This window comes from Hippoglossus stenolepis, chromosome 8 (genome assembly GCF_022539355.2).
Source record: "Hippoglossus stenolepis isolate QCI-W04-F060 chromosome 8, HSTE1.2, whole genome shotgun sequence".
Classification (NCBI taxonomy): Eukaryota; Metazoa; Chordata; class Actinopteri; order Pleuronectiformes; family Pleuronectidae; genus Hippoglossus; species Hippoglossus stenolepis.
In genome coordinates this window covers 22,086,222-22,110,399 of record NC_061490.1, presented here as the reverse complement: position 1 = coordinate 22,110,399, position 24,178 = coordinate 22,086,222, and the positions used below count along the sequence as shown (strand labels likewise).

The 24,178-nt window shown below is 39.3% G+C and overlaps 1 protein-coding gene, 1 long non-coding RNA gene and 1 other non-coding gene across 3 annotated transcripts; all 3 read left to right on the top strand.

Moving 5' to 3' along the window:
• Positions 1–6,698: 6,698 nt before the first annotated feature.
• On the top strand, positions 6,699–8,917 carry LOC118113375 (interferon-inducible GTPase 5). Its single transcript, XM_047340861.1, is given in 9 exon segments — positions 6,699–6,883; positions 7,741–7,886; positions 7,889–8,333; positions 8,335–8,515; positions 8,517–8,599; positions 8,601–8,648; positions 8,650–8,711; positions 8,714–8,819; positions 8,914–8,917. Coding segments are annotated over 9 exon segments (1,260 nt in total).
• A 69-nt stretch (positions 8,918–8,986) lies between these two features.
• Positions 8,987–22,634, top strand: LOC118113352. The gene is made up of 3 exons (XR_007032878.1): positions 8,987–9,259; positions 9,928–10,017; positions 22,615–22,634. It is a non-coding gene; the product is annotated as an uncharacterized LOC118113352 (transcript).
• Positions 14,121–14,571, top strand: LOC124852256. The gene is made up of 3 exons (XR_007032881.1): positions 14,121–14,147; positions 14,367–14,448; positions 14,540–14,571. It is a non-coding gene; the product is annotated as an uncharacterized LOC124852256 (long non-coding RNA).
• Positions 22,635–24,178: the final 1,544 nt, after the last annotated feature.

Here is a 24,178-nt window from a genome sequence, read left to right as displayed (position 1 = left end):
GATAAACAAGAGGATATATTCTACATTACTGCGTCTAAAGTAAATGCGATCAGACATGCTGGTTTAAGAAGAAAGCATTACTCCACAATGTCAAAAACACCACAGGGTTCTTTTAACTATGGTGTAAATTAATTAATTTAATAAACCTCAACATTTCTTTGAACTGAAACGTCTATTTCAACATGACTAAAGTGGCCTGTTGTCATAACTTGATTTATTTAAGTAGCACTTCTCAAATAACGTTACAAAGTGCTTCCCAAGTAACAAAAAAGTAAAAACACATCAAAATATGAATACAAATTTAAAACAAATTACAAATCTGTCATAAAAAGAATAAATAAAAGAATAAAAACTGACCTCCCAGCCAAAATCAATGAATGAAGTAAGATGAAAGTTTGTTTTCAGCTCTGACTCAGTCTGCTGTCTGTCCTCATTCAGGCTGTTTCAGAGCCTCAGGGCTCTTGTTTCACTCATGTATTGATTTAATTTGAATTCTGAACTAAAATCTTCTGCATAGTATTCACAATACTACATTCTTAGTGGACCGTCATCACATAGCAAGTGTCTTGGTCCAGATTTGTCCTGGGCCACAGAAGACCAGAAGTGCTGGATCATTGTCTGAAGTGGCCCACATCCGTGTGCTATCTGGGTTGTGAATTAACCTGAAAGAAGCTTCTGTTTCAGATTCACCTGTTGTTGAGATAAAGGCTATTTCACTTGGGTCCTTTTTCCAGATAAGCCGAGGAAGACATGTACTTCTGTCAGTGGCTCTTCTGATAACCAAGTGAAAGTTGGTCGCTCTCTCACGTTAACCTGTGACACCGATGCCAATCCTGCCTGGACGACTTACTTCAGCTGCCACTTTTTTCATCCAAACACCTCAAACCAAAACTTTCCTTTAAAAACTATCGATGCAAAAGTAGATTTTTCTCATGTATTTTTCAGGCCATTTTAATTAATTATTACTTCTGACAGTTGAACCAAAAGCACCTGAGAAATTAATGACCTAAAGTACTTAAATCTCTTGTAATTCTTCCACCAGAGTAAAGTACAATTGTGTTGATATGAAGCCTTTGACTTTGAGTTTTAAATGTTCTTTTGATATAATTCAACACCTCAATTTTTGATAATGTGTGGTGTGATTCTGTAATTCAATGTATTGTTTTCACAGGTTTGCATGTTATTGTGCTCCCTAGTCCACTATCTCCAAACTTACCTTGATTTACACCCTGATGAAATAAAAAACATATATTATGCAGGATCACTCTATATTATGAAGACCATTATATTAGGAACAGTGGTTAAATCTGACAGTTCTCTGTTTTCTATATTGTTGGTTTCTGCAGACAGTCCCAAACATGTGACAGTTCAAGCCAATCCTGGTCTTGATGTGAATGAAAATGTGTTGTTGACACTGAGCTGTACTGCCGAGTCCAACCCACCAGTGAGCTCTGTCACCTGGAGGAAGACGACTGATGTGAGAGAGGAAATCGTCCAACAGACTCAGACTCAGACCTTCAGGGTGAATTCAGCCAGTCCCTCTGACAGTGGACTGTACAGCTGTGAAGCCACCAATGACATTGGAAGAGGAAAGTCACAGCCAGCTGAGGTTAAAGTCAGATGTGAGTAGAATGATGCACTTGTGATGGTGAATGGATAAACAAGGAGGATATATTCTACATTACTGCGTCTAAAGTAAATACTGATCAGACGTGCTGGTTCCAAAAAGAAGAAAACATTACTCCACAATCAAAAACACCACAGGGTTCTTTACTATGTAATTAATATCATTAAACTTATCCAACATTCTTTGAACTGAAACGTTATTTACATGACTGTGCTGTAATTATTTAATAGCACTTCAAACAACATTACAAAGTGCTTAATAACAAATAAAGTAAAAACACATCAAAATATGAATATAAATTAAAAACAAATACAAAATCTGTCAGAAAGAACAATGAATAAAACTAGACCTACGTAAAATCAGCGAATGAAGTAAGATAAAGTTTGTTTTCAGCCTGACTCAGTCTGTGTCTGTCCTCGTTCAGGCTGTTCAGATCCTCAGACTCTTGTTCAAAAGCTTGTCCAACTTGTCTAGTACAAAAGATTTGTATATTAAATAAATTGTTGTTATATTCAAAATCTATTACAGATAGACTTTTTGAATAAATCATTCAAAATAACGTTTATCAAACCTGATCAAAAATATTGAAGTTAAAAAAGGAACAGTAACCTAAAATCAGTGGCTGTAGTTTGTTTCAAAGAGAAATTGCTGAGAAAAACATTGAAAGTTTCACCAGGTGAATCTAAAGCCAGTCTGTTTTATCTTTTATTGTTTTAATGCCCATTAACTGGTTCTAAATAAGTTTCACATTCTTCTCAGTCTGGCTTTAAAGAGCAGCAATAATGTCACTTCATTTGTTGTGTTATTCATGTTTGATCTTTGATGATGTTCAGAAAATGACGTTGTCTTTTCTCCTGAATTTCCCGGCTAGTTGCTCCAAAACACACAAACATCATGAAGTCGGCAGAGAAGCAGGAGCCTGACGGGAGGAGCTCCGTGATGCTGAGCTGCATCAGTCACATCTTTCCCCCAGTCCACCTCTACTCATGGTACAGGAAGAGTCAGGGCGAGGAAAAGGATGAACTTGTGTCCGAGCATCAAAACCACACAGTGTACTCAAACCAGTCAGGAGTCTACTACTGCGTCGCACAAAATGAAGTAAACCAAAGTTTGTCTGATCCCGTCCGTCTGTTTGAACGTGAGTGAGTTTCAAGGCCTTATAACTGTGTGTTTTATTGCTCAGGAGACATGTGGGAGGTTTATATCAGACTAGTTTTCTGGTTGTCCGTCCGTCCGTCCGTCCTGTGTTTGTGAACGTGACATCTCAAGAAGGTCTTGAAGGAATTTCTTTAAACTTAGTGAAAATGTTCAGTCAATGGTTACTGTGTCCTCACAAAGCTGTGAACTCACAAAGCATATTTTTGCCTTGTAAAAGCAATATCCACGTAACTCCTTGAGGGAATCCTTTCACATTTGGCACAAACACACAATTAGATTCAAGGAGTAACTGATTTGATTTGGTAGCCAAAGGTCAAAGGTCAAGGTCACAGTGGCCTCACAAAACACGTTTTTTGGCCTCTTGAAAGTCATTTTACAAAACTGCCTTTAGAGAAATTCCTCAACTTTCGATGAGAATTCAAAGATGTGAACTGATTAGATATCAGTGGTCAAAGGTCACAGTGGCCTCATCAGAATCTTGGTTGGTGGAGGTAAACAACTGCAGTACAGTATTTCTAGTTCAGTCTGAAATAAATCTCTGCACATCGAATAAAGTTTAAACTAATTCTACATGTTCACAACTCAGTGTCTATATGATGCTCTCTCTCTTTTAACCACAGGAGACTATCTGGAGAACCTGAGGTTCCTCGTTATTGCTCTACTTCTCCTGATGATTATCAGTGTAATTGTTGTGAATTTAAGGTGAATGAATAAGAAGTGCATTTGATCAAATTCAATAAATACATTTCAGAGATGGTCTGGCATGTTTTACCACATCATGTCCCTCTATGTTCTCAGATACTGGAGGAAATCTGTTCAACAAGGAACAACAAACACCAAATCCCCTTCTGGTTTTTCGGTAATGACACATTTGTTTAAGCCGTTCTACTTCTTTATTGAAAACATCTGGACAGAAGTGACTCATCTTGTGTGTGTGTGTGTGTGTGTGTGTGTGTGTGTGTGTGTGTGTGTGTGTGTGTGTGTGTGGTGTGTGTGGTGTGTGTGTGTGTGTGTGTGTGTGTGTGTGTGTGTGTGTGTGTGTGTGTGTGTGTGTGTGTGTGTGTGTGTAACAACAAGTTAAAACAATCATATATGGAGACTTTAGTAAAACTCAAGAAGATTTATATTAAAAAGAGTTTAATTCAAAGTGTCTGGTCATGGTGGCCTGTTGTCAGAACCTTGTCTTAACACATTAGATTTAAAAAAATATTTAACTACCAGTTGTTGAAACTTCAAAATCTATTTCTAATTGGCTATTTGTATATTGGAAATCGTAGGAAACAGTGATTAAGGAGAGTATAGGTATAAGATTCAGGATATTTAAGCCTCTGCTTCATCACTTCTGACCTGTTACAGCTGTAAAACTACTAATTCTTCTAAAAACTCTAAATTATGTCATAATTTCAATAATATGTAATCAAATATGTTTTAATGGTGATATTACAAAGCCTCCGAAGTCCCAGAATGTGTTATTTGTTTTATTTTGAGTTCACACGATGCAAGTATCTGAAATAAGACAACAACATGTGCACATTAGAATTAAAAATTATAAATAAATAATGTATCAGGATATCTACAACCCCTCAAATTGACCATGTAGAGCTACTGCCTTCCATCTTCTATCATCAGTATTAGTCTGGCTCTACAGGCAGATGTCTTTTACTGTTCAAGCTGTTGCTTTTCCCTCCTTGTACTTCCATATCCTGCCCTCACTGTTTGCCCTGTCAGTAGCTGTCTATCAGTGCACTTATATCTCAGTATACTGGGGCCAGTAATTAAAAGACAACCTGTACAGCATCCATTTTAGAGCATGAGTGAAGCGATTCAGTTGCTGCTTCATAATCATGTGGTTAGAGGAAACAAAAATCGTCAGGAGATGAAACCTCCCCTTTACCCATTTATTCTGTGCAACAAACAAAACAATTAAATCAAGGAAAATGTCTGCAAGTCCTAAAAGAATCAGATGTGAGTCTTGTATGAATTTTATTGAAATTGTCACACAAATAATCTATAAACTACCTCCACTCTCATCCTAGAATGAACCAGAGAGCCTGCAGGACTATGAAAACATTAGTAATGCAACTGCACGTGCACCAACATCTCCAAATCTATTTGACGACCACACCAGTGAAGGTGAAGTGGAGCTGAACTTTCCACAGGTGAGATTCACAGCGACGCCCCGACGTCAGACGACCAACAGAGACTCCAGCAGCTCACACGAAGATGAGAGTTAATACTCTGACGTCAGGATTTGACCCGAGATGTTCTCGTCCTGCTTTTTACAGCTACCTCGGGCCTGAGGAAGTTTATATTCACAATAAGTCATCACAGAGAGTCTGAAGAGTTCATGTGTTAAGCAAAATAGGTCGTAGCCGTAAATCTACAGTAATGTAAGCTGGTCAACAAACCTTATGCAGCTACAACAAAACCCTGCGTGTTGCCATTAGGAGTATTTTAAAACTAGTTAGCAAGAAGGCACAGAAGTTACATTACTGAGCTAAAATATAATATATAAATATTTGCAACTGTTAATTAAAGGTTTTGGGGAAAATAGTGAACATAGCAAAATGTGAGGGATAAACGGTTAAAATCCTTATTTTGCAACTTAAAATGTAAATAATGTGAGTGTAAAATGATTGTATTAATAACTTTTTATATAATCTATATATATAAATGACATGCAGTTAGACAAGAAATGCTGAGAATCACTGCTGAATGTTTTTTTTTGTCCTTTCCAGTGTTGTGAACTTAATCCAAACCCACACACCTGAAATGTAAATATCCTGTAGCTCAAAATAAAATGAAATATGTTGGAACAAATGATGAACTTTAAAGTTTATTGACATTATTGTTGGATTTGTGAACATGTCACAGCGTGAAAGGGTTTCTGAAGAATGCATGTACACACAAAACGCATTGCGTCATGAAATGGACATTATCTTGTGATGCATTTCTATTAACGGACCATGTAAACCTTAGATTTACTTGAGTTAAGTAATAAGTAAAATAAAATCAAGTATATGACTATATCCTGAACTTAAACTCTTGAGTATCCAAAGTAAAAGTACAAATTCTGAGACATTAGGATATTATTAGATACGTTATTACATTTTCATACAGGTGCATCAATGAGTAAGTATTTTAGTTGCCATGGAGCCAGGCCCGTAGCCGGAGGGCAGTATCCCCGATCTAAATATGCACATTTTAAGATGTTTGGAGCAGCTATTGGTTAACAGGAGCTTCAAAACCATGTCAGTGGACAATAGCATAGATGACTTACCATTGTGTTTGAGTTTGCATCATTTTGTATTTAAACTATAGAAACGTGTCTCAAACAGTGCATCCACATAAGCAAAATGTGTTGTACAGTAAATACCATATTATTATGATACCTCCGCTGGGTGTGTATTTACCTTGAGCCTGTAAGTTCCATTCTAATTGCCAAAGAACATGTGGTTATTACATTGTTTGAACAGGATCAGAACAGTCTTTGTATTCAACAGCACAGCGATATAACACTGATTCTGTCCTGGGTGGGAACAGTGGGAACACTGGTCCTTCTCTCATCACCACCTTTCTGTCTTTCTCTCTTGGGCTTGACTTCAGCCTCTTGTGCCTTCCCAAAGGAAAGTGTGTCTGAAGAAATCTCTTCATTTGAGTCTCAGTGAAGAAACACAACAACCCAGCTCATATATTTACATTGTAACAGTGCAGGGTAGATTCTGTCCGTCAATTCACTGATTGGCCTCGTGTTATAAGAGTAGAGCGGCTCCTTTAAGAAAGTGCTTCATGTGTTTAAGAGAGTGAGTGGTGAAGAGAGAGAGAGAGAGAGAGAGAGAGAGAGAGAGAGAGAGAGAGAGAGAGAGAGAGAGAGAGAGAGAGAGAGAGAGAGAGAGAGAGAGAAAGTATAAAGATGGACAGTGTAAGTTACAGTGTGTTGGAAAATAAATACAACATCTTCTCCAGGCAAGAAGAAGTGTCCTCCGTTATTTCTCTACTGCTGCAAAAAGTGAAGGGTGTGAACCCTGAAGCGAGAAGCTGCTTCAGCCCGGGAGGAGAACAGACATCTCCCCTGTACGTCACCGACCCGGTCTGGAGGTCGAGCAGGAGACGTTAACACTACGTTACCTTGTATATTCACGAGAAGATGATCCACTCCACCACCCACCGCCCACATACACGCATTTTTAAAATAATACCGAGGTCCGGACCTGCATGGAGCTGATTACTTTACTTCAGATGAAGGTATTTGTCTGTGTCCTGCTCTCCTGAATAACTAAAGACATGTGAAGGGTCATAAGTTGTAGAGAAGAAGTGTAATTAAAAAACAAGAAATGCACAGTTCTGGAGTATATTTACATGTTTACTTTCCACCACTAACAGTACTGCTGAAGAATGTAACATTAATATATTATTATTATTTAACTTTTTAGTTCAGGTTTCCTCTAAGTTAATGCTTTATCATTACTACTGCAAAGACACCTGTTTTATCTATTGTTGCCGTGTGCCAGTTGTAAACGTGCTCAATTGACGGCTACCGCAACTAAAGGCCGACTGTGTGGACTCCAGTCCACAAAACCGCTGATGGGTCCCAGTCGCCCTGCTGCAGAGCGCTGGTCGCCTGTTTATTCAAGCTTATCAGCCTACATGGAACGTATTGCGCTTCCAAATCACGGCAAATTCACACTGCAATTTCCTTGGGCCCTTAACAATGCACATGTCACGTGTGAAGCCGATAAGATGAACGCTTCTCGAGATATGAAAGTCACAGACCAACAGACTAAATAGATAGAGAGAGATTAGGTGGAATTAGCCGATAGATGAAAGTAGATAGTATCCATCATATCTGTTCTTTATCAAAGGGACCAGTTGTGACTCTTCTAATAATTCACTCTATGTCTTCTGCAGAAATGGCTGATGCTTTCAAAGGCTTGAGCTTCCTGAGACCCTGAAAGAATCATAGACAGCAATAAGTTATCAGATGTCAGGGACGCGGTGGAAGATCTCTTGATCAGTAGGATCAACTTGGCTGTGGTGGGAAACCGTGGTATGGAAAAGACTCTTCATCAACTCCTCCGTGGCCTCGGACCCGGGGATGAGGGGCGGCTCCTGCTTCGACCCCCGTGGCCTCAGAGGACGTGGCAGGCTACCCTGACCCTAAACACCCTGACTTTCGCCTGTGGGATCTGCCGCCTGTGCCCGACACCTCCCCATTCGAACCTGAGGGATACATGGATAGAGTTAAATTCCTCCGCTACAACGCTGTCTTCATGGCATTCACACATACGCCCCATCCCAACAGTGTGCAGCTGTTCTTGGAAGCCCGCTCACTGCAGAGACAAACGGTGTACTGGGTTCTCTTAGCTTCGGTGGGAGATCCAGAGAAGAGCCTGGCAGAGAAGAGGAAAGCCAGTCTGGAAACACTGAGGTCGCAGGGTGTGATGCAGCCTAAAGTCTACGTGGTCAGACCCTCCACCCTGGAGAAGTCTGATTTCCTGGTTCATGGATCTACTGGGCAAAGACCTCCAGAGATCCGAGCCCAAGCCCTTCCTGGCTCTCCCGATGCTCACCTCAGCCTCTGGTCACCCAGAAAGGAGGCCTTCAAAGCTCTGCATGGGCCGCTGATCGCCATCTGGTGGGATGTTCGCCATTCCCGCCTCCCTGGTGGCTTCTATGGTGGACTCCGAGGTAGCGGTGCGATCTCGACGAAAGCACAGTTATCTCTGTGCCCGATGACAAATCAGTCGAGCGACTGGTCCGACAGCTTAGGCGTGGAACCCCGAGACTTAAAGGGCTGCGGACTGGTGCGCTGTCAGGAGGTTACTGAAGGGGAAGTGAAGCGGCGGTTGGCGGCGGCAGAACAGACTTGGCCACGGTGCTGTCAAGCTGGTGGAGATGGCCATGCCCAGACACGCCTGCTATGCCAGTCAGCCTTCACCGCCATGCTGCAAGTTCTGAACGGCGCCATTGATGAAATGGGCGTCATGCCGAAGATCGTGGCTGCAGCTCGGGAGAGAGGAAATGCTTTTCTCTTGTGCGATGTTTCCTGTTCACGTGTTGTTCACCTGCACTTTTATGTTTATTCGTCTCCTTCACAAAACCCTTTGATACGTTTTCTACATTGTTAGATGAAGTTTTAAATAGAGACACTGTAAATACTATGAGCATAAATTCTCCAAATAAATATGTAGTAATTGAAAACTGCTCTGTGCCTGTTAACAAGACTTCACCACAAACAACAACAAAAAGAGGAAGTGGGAGGAAGTGCATCTGGGTGCAAATACTGTGAGATGCTGCGAACGCTATCGCTGTAATCTGAACACCTACAAGAAGCTGTTTTCTGGCTTGCATGATAGGGGATGCTAAATATTTTTTTGCACCCCCTTTCAAAGTGTGGAAACTTCCTTTTTCTGTAAAGTCTCATTCTCGGAATGAGGCTGTGTGTGACAGACTGATACAAGTGGGTCCTCTGAGGTAAGAACAAGCTTCTATGGTTATTTATCGAACTATTATAATAAAATATAATGCTCAGAAGTTTTGTTCACAGTATATACACTGATTACATAATTTAAACTTTTCCTCCATTCAGTTGAAATACTTTTTCCAAATGAAAACTCCAAACATCAGTTTCACAGATGTCAACTGAAACACTGAGACAGTCCTGTTTCGGATATGACTTGGCAACATATCCATTCAAAGATATCTGTTAGGTTGTAGTCAAAATATATTATATGTGTTCTGGGTTTTTGAATAAAAGTGATTTGAAATAAGTAGCTAATGTCAAATAAAATTAAAAAAGAAAACAGAAAACAACTATATTTTAGTTATTAAAGGAAAAAGAAACTGGAACTTGGATTAACAAAAACATGGCATTCAAATATTCCATTTTAAAATAATTATTTTAATTTCCCTTTAATAAATGACAAATTCTGCGTAGAGGTGAGGTGACTTTTGTAAGCCAAACCACAATTTCACAACCATCTTTGATATGAGGAACAAACAAAGACAACTCTATAACTGTCAGTAAAAGAAATGAAGAGAGGAAGAAGGAAATTTGGAGACAGCCAAAGAACATTGATCACACGTTTTACAGTAAAAAGAAAAAGTTCTGTGATCTTATGATGTTTTTATCCAATTTTCAGTTTTTATTTGTTTCAGAAATCCAGTTGTAGTCCCACATGAGATGGAGGCTCAGACAGTCACGTGGGTGGTTTTTCTGGCCCTGATAAAACGTATGGATTTTATTTCTCCACTTTGAAAACAATGGTTTTTATTTTTTCGGAATTAGCACAACTGACTTCTCCACTTGTGTTTTCACCCGACAGATGTTTCTGGCTGGGCAACCTATAAGTCCCTTTAAAACCAGAACCTGGCTAATGCCAGCTACTGAGGGATCCTGCTCTGAAATTAAAATGCCAAGTCACAAGAGATGTTGATGATCATGATGCAAACTGGTTTCTGGATGAAAGATAGGACGATGGGCCTATTGCGAAAAGACTTTACATCCACTGTCATTTACAGCACAAACACCTTGGACACGACCGGGTTAGTCCTGACTTTGGTAAACAGAGTGAAATACATCGGTTCTTCATCTTCAAGTTGGAGGAATAGTTACTCTGCCTGGTCAAGCCACTGTGCAGTATTTTGATTCAGACCTGAGAAGAAGGACACGAGTATTTTGAGATTCGTAGGTGGAAAACTTGGTCATCTGAAGAAGTGACCCCGATGTTACCGTATGTATAACAAAAATCTGAATATTAAAATACATTTCAGAATATACATAACATTACAACAGTTAGATTAAATAAATCCATGCCCCGAGCAACGAACATTTATTAATTAATAACCAAACGTACGTGAAAAATTTACATTTAAACATACACCAGTGATAAAAACTACAGAATCCATCTTTGAGATAATTTTAGTTGATGTGTATTTTGACTTTTTAGTTTGGTCCATGTCCCATTCACTAAAATTCAGGAGCTGAGATTTATACCGCAGTCAGGCACCAGGTGGCGATCTAGACACTTTGGCTTCACTTTTAGTCGATGGTTTGAACTATTCTAAATCAGTTATGACTCTAGAGCAGTTTGGCTAAGCTTCACTCTACATAGTTTCCCAGTCAAGTCGGCTACACCTTTAAAAATGCTTCTATTAAAATAACGTCTTCTCAGTGACACTGTACAATTTGAATTTAGCTGTTGTGTAGACGCATCATCACATTTCTCTTGCTTTCATATTCTCAGTAAACCGATGCCCGCTCACTTTTGAGGGACCAGCTGTCGTGGTGGAGTCCGACGAGGTCACACTCACATGCTCCACTTCAAGTTCATGTCCTTCAAACTCCTCACATTCAAGATGTGACTCAGATCGACCGGACACAGGCCACAGACTCATCAAGTTAAGGAAAGAACCACCTTCAGTTTAGAGCCAGCAGGAGGATGATGGGAGGGTGTTTTCATGCCAAAACACAGGACAACACGGACAAATATTTGATCTGGAATATTACAGTCACGGTTAAATGTTGATAATTCATTTTATTGATGTTCTATCTTTTAGGTATTACACCCTGCTGTTATAGGGGATTATTATTATTATTATTCTAAGAAGTCTGGTTCGAATCCCAACTTTGCTGTGATCTTCCTGTTAAGTTTGTATGTTTCCTGCCTACATGAGTTCTCTCCCAGTACTCCAGTCGCCTTCCCACAGTCCAAAGACATGCGGCAGATTGGGATGAAGTTCATTGAAACCTGAAATCAGGGGAATGTGGATATTTTGTTCTGGATGTCGGCCCTGTGATACGCTGAGACCTCTCAGAGCCAGAGTCAGCTGGGATTGGCTCCATCCTCCCACAACCTCAAATGTCCACCAGTGTCACTCAGGTTGCTCTATAAATCCACATCAACTTGTGGCGTGTCTGTGATTTTCAGTCATTTGACCTCTTTCCCATTCGTGTATTGATTTAATTTGAATTCTGAACTAAAATCTTCTGCATAGTATTCACATTATTACATTCTTAGTGGACCGTCACTCACATAGCAAGTGTCTTGGTCCAGATTTGTCCTGGGCCACGAGAAGACCAGAAGTGCCGGATCAATGAAAATGAATCATGTTACAGATGCAGCGCCTCAAACCTCATTTATTGGAAGAAAAACAATAAAATCATAATGTTCCTTCTTTAAAGAAGATTCTGCTTCCTCTCTACAGACCCGCCCACTGAACCTATACTGTCTATGAGGTCTGAGGTCACAGAAGGTCAGACCATCACCGTCATCTGCACTGTTGAAAGTTTCCCACAGTCAACTCTCACCTTGAAGAGGATCAACACAAATCATCAGTCTTTAATAATCACCAAAAATAATGTTAATTACCACCCATCAACTCTCTCTACCACAAGATTAATGTGACTTCAGCCGACGCTGCTGGTACGTCTGCCGTGCCCAGAACAGTGAGGGCTCAAAGGACAGCAAGAAGAAGACGTTGGTGGTGAAATGTGAGTGTTTCAGCTGCGGCTGTTTTTTTCAACCAAACAGATCAAACCAAATCTTCCTTTAAAAAATCTTTCTATGAAAAAGTAGCTTTTCTCATGTATTTTTCTATTTAACTATTATGTCTGACAGTTGAAACAATAGCACCTGAGAAATGAATGACCTAAAGTAAATGTGTCTATTTGATTAAGAACTGTAGAGCTTAGAAAATATCAATAAACTACCAGACCCTATATGAAGTCATTTAATCTATAAATTATCAATAATAATGATCCAGTAATGTTACGTGGTGCCACTTGCCACTTAATGAATACTCCTGCTAAACTACTGTGCTGCTTATTTAAATTATGAATTCAGGGCCTGTACTTGTAATGGAGCATTTTGTTCTGAAAATAGCTTTATTTTCTTCTACTATTTCAACATGACTAAAGTGGCCTGTTGTCATAACTTGATTTATTTAAATAGCACTCTCAAATCAACGCGCATAAAGTGCTTCCAAACAATAAAAAAAAAGGAAAACACATCAAAATATGAATATAAATTTAAAAACAAATAAAAAATCTGTCTAAAAAGAATAAATAAAAGAATAAAACTAGACTCATGTAAAATCAGTGAATGAAGTAAGATAAAAGTATGTTTTCAGCTCCTGACTCAGTCTGTCTGTCCTCTCGTTCAGGCTGTTTCAGAGCCTCAGGACTCTTGTTTCAAAAGCTTTGTCCCCAACTTTGTTCTCTATGTATTGATTTAATTTGAAATTCTGATGAATTTTGATGAAATAAAAACATATATTATTCAGGGTCATTCTATATTATAAATATTCATTATATTGGACAGTAAGAATCTGACAGTTCTCTGTTTTCTATATTTTTGGTTTCTGCAGACAGTCCCAACAATGTGACAGTTCAAGCTAATCCTGGTTTTGATGTGAAGGAAAATGTCGTTGACACTGAGCCGTACTGCCGAGTCCAACCCACCAGTGAGCTCTGTCACCCGGAGGAAGACGACTGATGGGAGAGAGGAAATCGTCCAACAGACTCAGACTCAGACCTTCATGGTGAATTCAGCCAGTCCCCTCTGACAGTGGACTGTACAGCTGTGAAGCCACCAATGACATTGGAAGTGGAAAGCCTACAGCCAGCTGAGGTTAAAGCTGATGAGTAGAATGATGCACTTGTGATGGTGAATGGATAAACAAGGAGGATATATTCTACATTACTGCGTATAAAGTAAAAACTGATCAGACGTATGGTTCCAAAAGAAGAAAACATTACTCCACAATGTGATGCTGTTCAAAAATAACGTTTAGCAAACCTGATCAAAAATAATAGTTAAAAAGGAACAGTAACCTAAAATCAGTGGCTGTTGTTTGTTTCAAAGAGAAATTGTTGAGAAAACATTGAAAGTTTCCACCAGGTGAATCTAAAGCCAGTCTGTTTTATCTTTATTGTTTTAATGCCCATTAACTGTTTCCCTAAATAAGTTTCATTCTTCTCAGTCTGGCTTTAAAGAGCAGCAATAATGTCACTTCATTTGTTGTTATTCATGCTTGATCTTTGGTGATGTTCAGAAAATGACGCTTAAGTTCTTTTCTCTTGAATTTCCCGGCTAGTTTCTCCAAACACACAAACATCACGGAGTCGCCAGAGTAGCAGGAGCTTGACGTGAGGAGCTCCGGTGATGCTGAGCTGCATCAGTCACAGCTTTCCAGTCCACCACTACTCATGGTACAGGAAGAGTCAGGCGAGGAAAAGGATGAACTTAAACTGAAAGATCAAACCACACAGTGTACTCAAACCAGCCAGAGTCTACTACTGCGTCAAACAAGAAAATGAAGCAGACCAAAGTTTGTCTGATCCCTGCCCATCTGTTTGAACGTGAGTGAATTTCAAGGTCTTATAACTGTGTGTTTTATTGCTCGTGTAGACATGTGGGAGGTTTATATCAAACATGTTTTCTGGTTAAGCCCCATTCATACGCCCCATGTCCTAATGTCCTTCGCAGACAACACACAATTAGAATCAAGGAGTAACTGATTTGATTTTTTAAAATAAGGGTCAAAGGTCAAGCTCTATATGATGCTCCTCTCTAACCAGGAAACTATCTGCACATCCTGAAGTTCCTCGTTCCTGCTCTGTTTGTCCTGATGATTATCATTTTAATCATTGTAGTTTTAAGGTGAATGAATAAGAAGTGCATTTGATTAAATAAATACATTTCAGAGATGGTCTGGCATGTGTAAACCACATCATGTCTTCTGCGCTTTCAGATACAGGAGGAAGAAATCTATTCAACAAGGAACAACAAACAGAACATTCTTATTTGGTTTTCTGGTGATGAAACATTTGTTTAAGCCATTCTACTTTTATTGAAACTCCGCATTGCAGCTTTATTATCCTTTGTGTGTGTGTGTGTGTGTGTGTGTGTGTGTGTGTGTGTGTGTGTGTGTGTGTGTGTGTGTGTGTGTGTTGTGTGTGTGTGTGTGTGTACATCATTTCAGAAGTTGGTGTAATGGTACCAGGAGGAGGAGTCTGACATGAGAATGCTCTGCGGAGCCTATCAGGAGCAGAGACGCACTCTTGTCAGAGCAGTTGAGGCGTCCAGGGGCCCAACGACGCCAGCCTCTTCCAGACAGCACGTAAGACCACACCCACACAACACACTGTCCCGTACCCAGGACAAGGAACACTGTGTGGTTAGAGTCAGACATGGGTTAGTTGTCATGCTGGAGTCAAAGTATCCATTTATTTTCTAGATCCTCCAGACATGAATGGCACAATGAAAGTCTGCCCTGTTTATTTAGAATATTCATTCACTCCGTGCAAGTGTTTATTCTTATATATCTTTTATATTCACAGGCCTCCGACCGACATCAACGCTGTTTACAGCATTTGAACTGCCCCAGGTGAGTCCCAGGTTGAGACACTTTAAACAAGAAAAACAACAAGTTAAAACAATCATATGGAGACTTTAGTGAAACTCAAGAAGATTTTATATTAAAAAAGAGTTTAATTCAAAGTGTCTGGTGTTGTTACAATGCATCAAACGTGATACCATAAAATGGTGTGCCTTTCGCATTCAATAAATTTGCTTATCAAAATAAAATATTAAATATGAATATTCTTTATTATTAATATTAAATAATAACTTTAATTGATTAAAGTTACCTCAAGCACCACCTTCAAAGGAAGGGAAAAGATAGCCAATTTATTGAATACTAAAGTCTCATAAAGGTTCTAACTAATAAATTTGGAACTCTGATTAACAATTAAATTAATAACTATAACCAAAATTACCATATAGATAGTTAGCTAAGTTGAAGGATATGGAGTTCTGAGCAGTGTAGAGGTTGGCAAAATTCACTTATAATATTAATAAAACAACATTTGTGAAAGAAAAACATTTATTATGAATATAATAAAGTATAAACACAAATTATTAACGGTCTAATTGCTAAACAAAGATAGGTATGTGTGTATATTATGTGTGTGTGTGTGTCTGTGTGTTTCCAAAATGGCGGCTGGCCAAAGAGATAACACCTTCCCCCTATTGAATGTTTACGACCGTAGAGATAATGAGGTGAAGAGTTATGCGTGTGTTCGTGTGTGTGTGCCAAATTAGAGAAAGTTACTAGATTGGATGCAACGAAGACTGTGCAGAGCATAACAGACTAACATTACTTTCAATAACTTGTACTCCAAAATACCACAACACCACAACTCAAACTTCTAAACATCACAGAATAGAATAAAACAGTCTTGCTTAGCCTAGTATAATTATTAAGCCCAGTTGTGTTACCAGTCCGTGGAAAGGGGAAAAGGAAGTTGCTGTGCAGTTCAAGTTTTGTGTCGTCTTGCTGGTTTCTGCTGAGCTATGTAGCTCAGTTGCTGGTTGAAGTTTTCATGCCGGACATCGCACGCTGCTAGGACGTTGGTAGAGATTGAGTGGCGAGGAGGTTTCCTGGTGAGATGAGCTGGAAGCTGCACTCTTTTGTGCTCCTCTCAAGAGTTGGATGGAAAGAGAAGATGTGAGCTGGAGAAGAGGTTCTGACAGCCTCCTCCTGTAGAAGGATTGTAGGAAGAGGGCAGAAGAGGCAGAAGAGGGGAGACCTGGCTCCTATATTGGCCCGGTGACCTCACAGGTCATGGGGTCCAGAGTGACCAATGAGTTGAAACCTGTGTCCCTGGGGCTCACACTCTGTGTGACGCATGCCCTGGGAGACTGGAGTCCTGGGGAACATGCTGCTTCAGGCTTTTGACTGAACATGTCTTACCGAAGTGTTGTCTCACAAAAAACCAGGTCCCAACACTGGTCATGGTGGCCTGTTGTCAGAACCTTGTCTTAGCACAATACATTTTTTAATATTATTTAACTACCAGTTGTTGAAACTTCAAAATCTATTTCTAATTGGCTATTTGTATATTGGAAATCGTAGGAAACAGTGATTAAGGAGAGTATAGGTATAAGATTCAGGATATTTAAGCTCTGCTTCATCACTTCTGACCTGTTACAGCTAAAACTACTTAATTCTTTCTAAATACTCTAAATTATGTCATACTCAATAATATGTAATCAAACATGTTATAATGGTGATATTACAAAGCCTCCAAGTCCCAGAATGTTAATAGTTTCTTGGCTTGGAGTTCCTACACGGAGGTGGAAGTATCTTGAAACAAGACAACAACATGTGCACATTAGATCTAAAAATTGTAAATAAATAATCTATCAGGATATCTACAACTCCTCAAATTGACCATGTAGAGCTACTGCCTTCCATCTTCTATCATCAGTATTAGTCTGGCTCTACAGGCAGATGTGTTCTTTACTGTTCAAGCTGTTGCCTTTCCCTCCTTGTATCATATCCTGCCCTTTACTCAGTCTGTCAGTAGCTGGGTTCATCAGTGCACTTATATCTCAGTATACTGGGGGCCATTAATTAAAAGACAACCTGTACAGCATCCATTTTAGAGCATGAGTGAAGCGATTCAGTTGCTGCTTGATAATCACTGATGTTTTCTGTCTGCTCAGGCTGCCTCTGCACAAAACCCCACAAGACAGCAAGCTGGAAACACCGATGGCGATTATGTCAACTTCACTTCTCTGCACTTTAAGAATAAGATAAAGTGAGAATTTAATCTTTGTGTAACAATACCAGAACAACAAAGGTGTTATTGATCAGCACACGTCATGTTCATATTTGTTCTTCAAGGAACAAGCAAAGAAAGGTGGAAGAAGACCCTGTGTATGCGAAGGTGTCCAAGCCAACGCGAGTTAGAAAGGTCAGGAACCGTGACCTCTCATTTCGTTATATCAGTCTCTATGTTTTGCTATTAGTTGAATTTAATCCAGAAATTGTTCCATAAATAATCTATAAACTACCTCCGCTCCTCATCCTAGAATGAACCAGAGAGCCTGCAGGACTAAGAACGTTAGTAATGCAAACTGCACGTGCACCAACATCTCCAAATCTATTTGACGACCACAATTCAGTGAAGGTGAAGTGGAGCTCACTATTCATAGGTGACATTCACAGCGACGCCCCGACGTCAGACCCACCAAACAGAGACTCCAGCAGCTCAGACGAAGATGAGAGTTCCTACTCTGACGTCAGGATTTGACCCGAGATGTTCTCGTCCTGCTTTTACAGCTACCTGGCCTGAGGAAGTTTATATCTGTAAGAAGTCATCATGAGAGTATGAAGAGTTCATGTGTTAAGCAAAATAGGTCGTAATCGTAAATCTACAGTAATGTAAGCTGGTCAACAACCTATGCAGCTACAACAAACCGTGCGTGTTGCCATTAAGAGTATTTTAAAACTTAGTTAGCAAGAAGGCACAGAAGTTACATTACTGAGCTAAATATAATATATAAAATATTTGCAACTGTTAATTAAAGGTTTTGAGGAAAATCGTGAACATAGCAAAATGTGGGATAAACGGTTAAAATCCTTATTTCAAAATCTCAAATGTAAATAATGTGAGTGTAATGATTGTATTAATAACTTTTTATATAATCTATATAAAATGACATGCAGTTCACAAGAAATGCTGAGAATCATCAGTTGAATGTTTTTTTTTGTCCTTTCCAGTGTTGTGAACTTAATCCAAAACCCACACACCTGAAATGTAAATATCCTGTAGCTCAAAATAAAATGAAATACAAGTTGAACAAATGATGAAACTTTAAAGTTTATTGACATTATTGTTGGATTTGTGAACATGTCACAGCGTGAAAGGGTTTCTGAAGAATGTATGTACACACAAACGATTGCGCCATGAAATGGACATTATCTTGTGATGCATTTCTATTAACGGACCATGTAAACCTTAGATTTACTTTGAGTTAAGTAATAAGTAAATAAAATCAAGTATATGACTATATCCTGAACTTAAACTCGAGTATCCAAAGTAAAAGTACAAATTCTGAGACATTAGATATTATTAGATGTTATTACATTTTCATACAGGTGCATCAATGAGTAAGTATTTTAGTTGCCATGGAGCCAGGTCTTAGCCGGAGGGCAGCATCCTCCATCTAACATGCACATTTTAAGATGTTTGGAGCAGCTATTAAGGCTAACAGGAGCCTAAAACCATGTCAGTGGACAAGAGCATGAATGACTTACCATTGTGTTTGAGTTTGCATCATTTGTATTTAAACTGTAGAAACGTATCATAAAACAGTGCATCCACATACAAAATGTGTTGTACAGCAAATACCATATTATTATGATACCTCCTGCTGGGTGTGTATTTACCTTAAGCCTGTAAGTTCCATTCCTAATTGCCAAAGAACATGTGGTTATTACATTGTTTGGAACAGGATCAGAACAGTCTTAACAACAGCACAGTGATATAACACTGATTCTGTCCTGGGTGGGAACAGTGGGAACATTGGTCCTTCTCTCTCATCATCACCACCTTCTGTCTTTCTTGGGCTTGACTTCAGCCTCTTGTGCCTTCCCAAAGGAAAGTGTGCCTGAAGAAATCTTCATTTGAGTCTTCAGTGAAGAAACACAAACAACTCCAGCTCATATATTTACATTGTAAACAGTGCAGGGTAGATTCTGTTCAATTCACTGATTGGCCTCATGTTATAAGAGTAGAGCTGCTCCTTTAAGAAAGTGCTTCATGTGTTTAAGAGAGTGAGTGGTAAAGGGAGAGAGAGAGAGAGAGAGAGAGAGAGAGAGAGAGAGAGAGAGAGAGAGAGAGAGAGAGAGAGAGAGAGAGAGAGAAAGTATAAAGATGGACAGTGTAAGTTACAGGTGTTGGAAAATAAATACAACATCTTCAAGAAGAAGTGTCCTCCATATTTCTCTTCTGCTGCAAAAGTGAAGGGTGTGAACCCTGAAGCTTAGTAGCGTCTCTGTCTCGGGAGGCATCAGACATCTCCCCTGTACGTCACCGAATTCGGTCTGAGGTCGAGCAGGAGACGTTAACACTAATGCTACCTTGTATATTTACGAGAAGACGATCCACTCCACCGTCTTACCACTCACCCACCGCCACATACACGCATTTTTAAATAATACCGAGGTCCGGACTCGCATGGAGCTGATTACTTACCAGATGAAGGTATTTGTCTGTGTCATGCTCTCCTGAATAACTAAAGACATGTGAAGGGTCATAAGTTGTAGAGAAGAAGTATAATTAAAAAACAAGAAATGCACAGTTCTGGAGTATATTTACATGTTTACTTTCCACCACTAACAGTACTAATGAAGAATGTAATATTAATATATTATTATTATTTAACTTTTTAGTTCAGGTTTCCTCTAAGTTAATGCTTTATCATTACTACTACAAAGGGCCAGTTGTAAACGCGGATTTGCCACGGCACCAAAGGTCACTGTGGGACCTGGCCCACAGAACCGTTGATGGGTCCCTAGCCGCCTGCTGCAGAGCGCTGGTTGCCTTTGTTTTTTCAAAGCTTATCAGCCTATTATTGAACGTATTGTTTTTCCAAATCACGGCAAATTCCACACTGCACTTCCTTGGGCCCCAACAATGCACATGTCACGTGAGGAGTCGATAAGATGAACGCTTCTCGAGATATGAAAGTCACAGAGCAACAGACTAAATAGATAGAGAGAGATTAGTGGAATTAGTCGATAGATGATAGATAGTATCCATCATATCTGTTCTTTATCAAAGTGACCTGTTGTGACTCTTCTAATAATTCACTCTGTGTCTCTCTGCAGAAATGGCTGATGCTTTCAAAGGTCTGAGCTTCCTGAGACCCTGAAAGAATCCATAGACAGCAATAAGTTATCAGATGTCAGGGATGCGGTGGAAGATCTCTTGACTAGTAGGATCAACTTGGCTGTGGTGGAAACCGCGGTAGATGGAAAAGACTCCTTCATCAACTCCTCCGTGGCCTCGACCTGGGGATGAGGGCGGCCCTGCTTCGACTGCGGGTCTCTCAGAGGACGGGCAGGCTACCCTGACCCTAAACACCCTGACTCACTGTGGACCTGCCGCCTGTGCCTGACACCTCCCTATCTGAACCTGAGGGATACAAGCAGAGAGACAAACGGTGTACTGGGTTCTCTTAGTCAGGTGGGAGATCCAGAGAAGATTTGGGAAGAGAAGAGGAAAGCCAGTCTGAAACACTGAGTTCGCAGGGTGACGCAGCCTGTGTTCACGTGTGGTCAGACCTCTCCACCCCAAGAAGTCTGACTTCCCTGGTCTGCTGGACGACTTGGGCAAAGACCTTCCAGATCCGGTGCCTAAGCCCTTCTTCTGGCTCTCCCGACGCCATCTCCTAGCCCTGTCACCTAGAAAAAGGAGGCCTTCAAAGCCTGGTATGGGCCGCTGCACCATCTGTGTGGGATGTTCGCTATCTCGCCCCCTGGTGGCTTGTGGACTCGAGTGTAGCGGTGCGGCCCTGACGAAAGCAGTTATCTCTGCCTGATGACAAATCAAATGAGCGATCGGGTCTGACAGCGAGGCGTAAACCCCGAGACTTAAAGGGCTTGGTAAAACTCCTTTGATACGCCACATTGTTAGATGACGCTTTAAATAGACACTGTGAATACTATGAGCATAAATTTCAAAATCAATATGTAGTACTGTAAACTGCTCTGTGTCGATTAACCAGACTTTGCAAAAACAACGACAAAAAGAGGAAGTGGAGGAAGTATCTGCGTGCAGATACTGTGAGAATAGTAACACACTGTAATCCGAACACCTACAAGAAGCTGTTTTCTGGTTTGCAAGGCTAAGTGATGCTAATTTATTTTTTTGCATCTTTCAAAGTGTGAAACTTCCTTTTTCTGTAAAGTCTCATTCTCGGAGTGAGGCTGTGTGTGATGACTGGATACAAGTGGGTCCTCTGAGGTAAGAATGTTTCATGGTTATTTATCTCCTCATGATGTTAATCTACGAGAGTAAAATATAGTGTTTTGTAGTTTTGTTTACAGTATATACACTGATTACAAACTGTATTTTTGTGGATGAAAAAGATAATTTTTTTCTGAATAAAATTTGAATCCAGATCACTTAAAAATAATAATAATAATAATAATAATAATAATAATTTAAAACCCTTTTTCCATTCAGTTGGAAATACTTTTTCCAAATGAAAACTCCAACATCAGCTTCAGATGTCGTAGTTCCTCAAGACTGAGATGAACCCAAAGAGCCAGATATGACTTCCTTAAACAGCCTATTTCAGACTAAAAGGTTCAAAAATTTAAAATGTAATAAAGACACTGTTATGTTTGCAGTCAAAATATTTTATTTGTGTTCTGGGGTTTCTTTTGAATAAAAGTGATTTGTTAAGTAGCTAATGTCAAATAAAATTAAACAGAAACAGAAAAAAATCAATATTTTAGTTGTTATTAAAAAAGAAACTGAACTCTGGGATTAACAAAAACATGTGGCCCAAATATTCCATTGTAAAATAACTACATTTACTTTAATAAATGACAAATTCTGCGTAGAGGTGAGATGACTTGGTGTGTTTTCAAACCACAAGTTCACAACTATCTTGATATGAGAACAAAACAAGACAACTCTAAAATGTCAGTAACAGAAATGAAATGAGTGAAGAAGGAATTACCGACATAAGTTGAAAAGAACATTATCTACACGTTTACAGTAAAAAAGAAAAAGTTCTGTGATCTTATGATGTTTTTATCCACTTTCAGTTTTTATTTGTTTCAGAAACTAGCTGTAGTCCCACATGAGATGGAGACTCAGACAGTCATGTGGTTGGTTTTTCTGGCCCTAATAAAACGTAAAAGGATTTTATTTCTCCACTTTTGGAAAACAATGTTTTATATTTTTTCCAACATTTGCATTAAAGATTAACTGACTTCTCCACTTAAGCTTTCACCGACAGATGTTTCTACAAGTGACCCTGAAATCCTGTTGAATGTATGTACAATAAAAATCTGAATATTAAAATACATTTCAGAATATACATAAAATTACAATTAGTAGACAAATGTGTTCTGGCGCCCCGAGCAACCAAGGCTCCTCCGTAAAATATAATTAATAACCAAACGTACATGAAAATGAACATTTGAACAGGACACCAGTGATAAAAACTACAGAATCCATCTTGAGATCATTTTAGTTGATGTGTATTTTGAGTTTTTAGTTTGGTCCGTGTCCCATTCACTAAAATTCATGAGGTTAGGATTTATACTTGTCAGGCACCAGGGGGTTAGATCTTAGACACTTTGGCTTCACTTTTAGTCGATGGTTTGAACTATTCTAGATCAGTTATGACTCTAGAGCAGTTTGGCTAAAGCTTCACTCTGCTACTCAGTCGTAAGTCGGGCTATATAATAGAGTATTAAAGTCAATGTTAAATGTAAGTTGATAAATTCATTTTATTGATTCTTAGTGGACCGTCAGTCACATAGCAAGTGTCTTGGTCCAGATTTGTCCTGGGCCAGGAGAAGACCAGAAGTGCCGGATCATAAAACATATATTATGCAGGATCATTCTATATTATAAAGACCATTATATTGGACAGTGGTTAAATCTGACAGTTCTCTGTTTTCTATATTTTGGTTTCTGCAGACAGTCCCAAACATGTCACAGTTCAAGCCAATCCTGGTCTTGATGTGAAGGAAAATGTGTCGTTGACACTGAGCTGTACTGCCGAGTCCAACCCACCAGTGAGCTCTGTCACCTGGAGGAAGACGACTGATGGGAGAGAGGAAATCGTCCAACAGACTCAGACTCAGACCTTCAGGGTGAATTCAGCCAGTCCCTCTGACAGTGGACTGTACAGCTGTGAAGCCACCAATGACATTGGAAGTGGAAAGTCACAGCCAGCTGAGGTTAAAGTCAGATGTGAGTAGAATGATGCACTTGTGATGGTGAATGGATAAACAAGGAGGATATATTCTACATTACTGCGTATAAAGTAAATACTGATCAGACGTGCTGGTTCCAAAAGAAGAAAACATTTCTCCACAATGTCAAAAACACCACAGGGTTCTTTTAACTATGGTGTAAATTAATTCATTCATTAAACTTATCCAACATTTCTTTGAACTGAAAACGTCTATTTCAACATGACTAAAGTGGCTGTTGTCATAACTTGATTTATTTAAATAGCACTTCTCAAAACAACGTTACAAAGTGCTTCCCAAATAACAAAAAAAGTAAAAACACATCAAAATATGAATAATGAAAAAAATCTGAGTACAAATCTGTCATAAAAGAATAAATAAAAGAATAAATAAAAATAAAAACTAGAACTATGTCAAATCAGAGCACAAAGTAAGATAAAAGTATTAGTTTTAGTTTTAAGCTAGTCAGGGTGTTTAACTTTGTCTTAGTACAAAGATTTGTATATTATTTAACTACATTTCAAGTTGTTTATACTTCAAAATCTATTTCAGAAAGACTTTTGAATAAATCATTCAAAATAACGTTTATCAAACCTG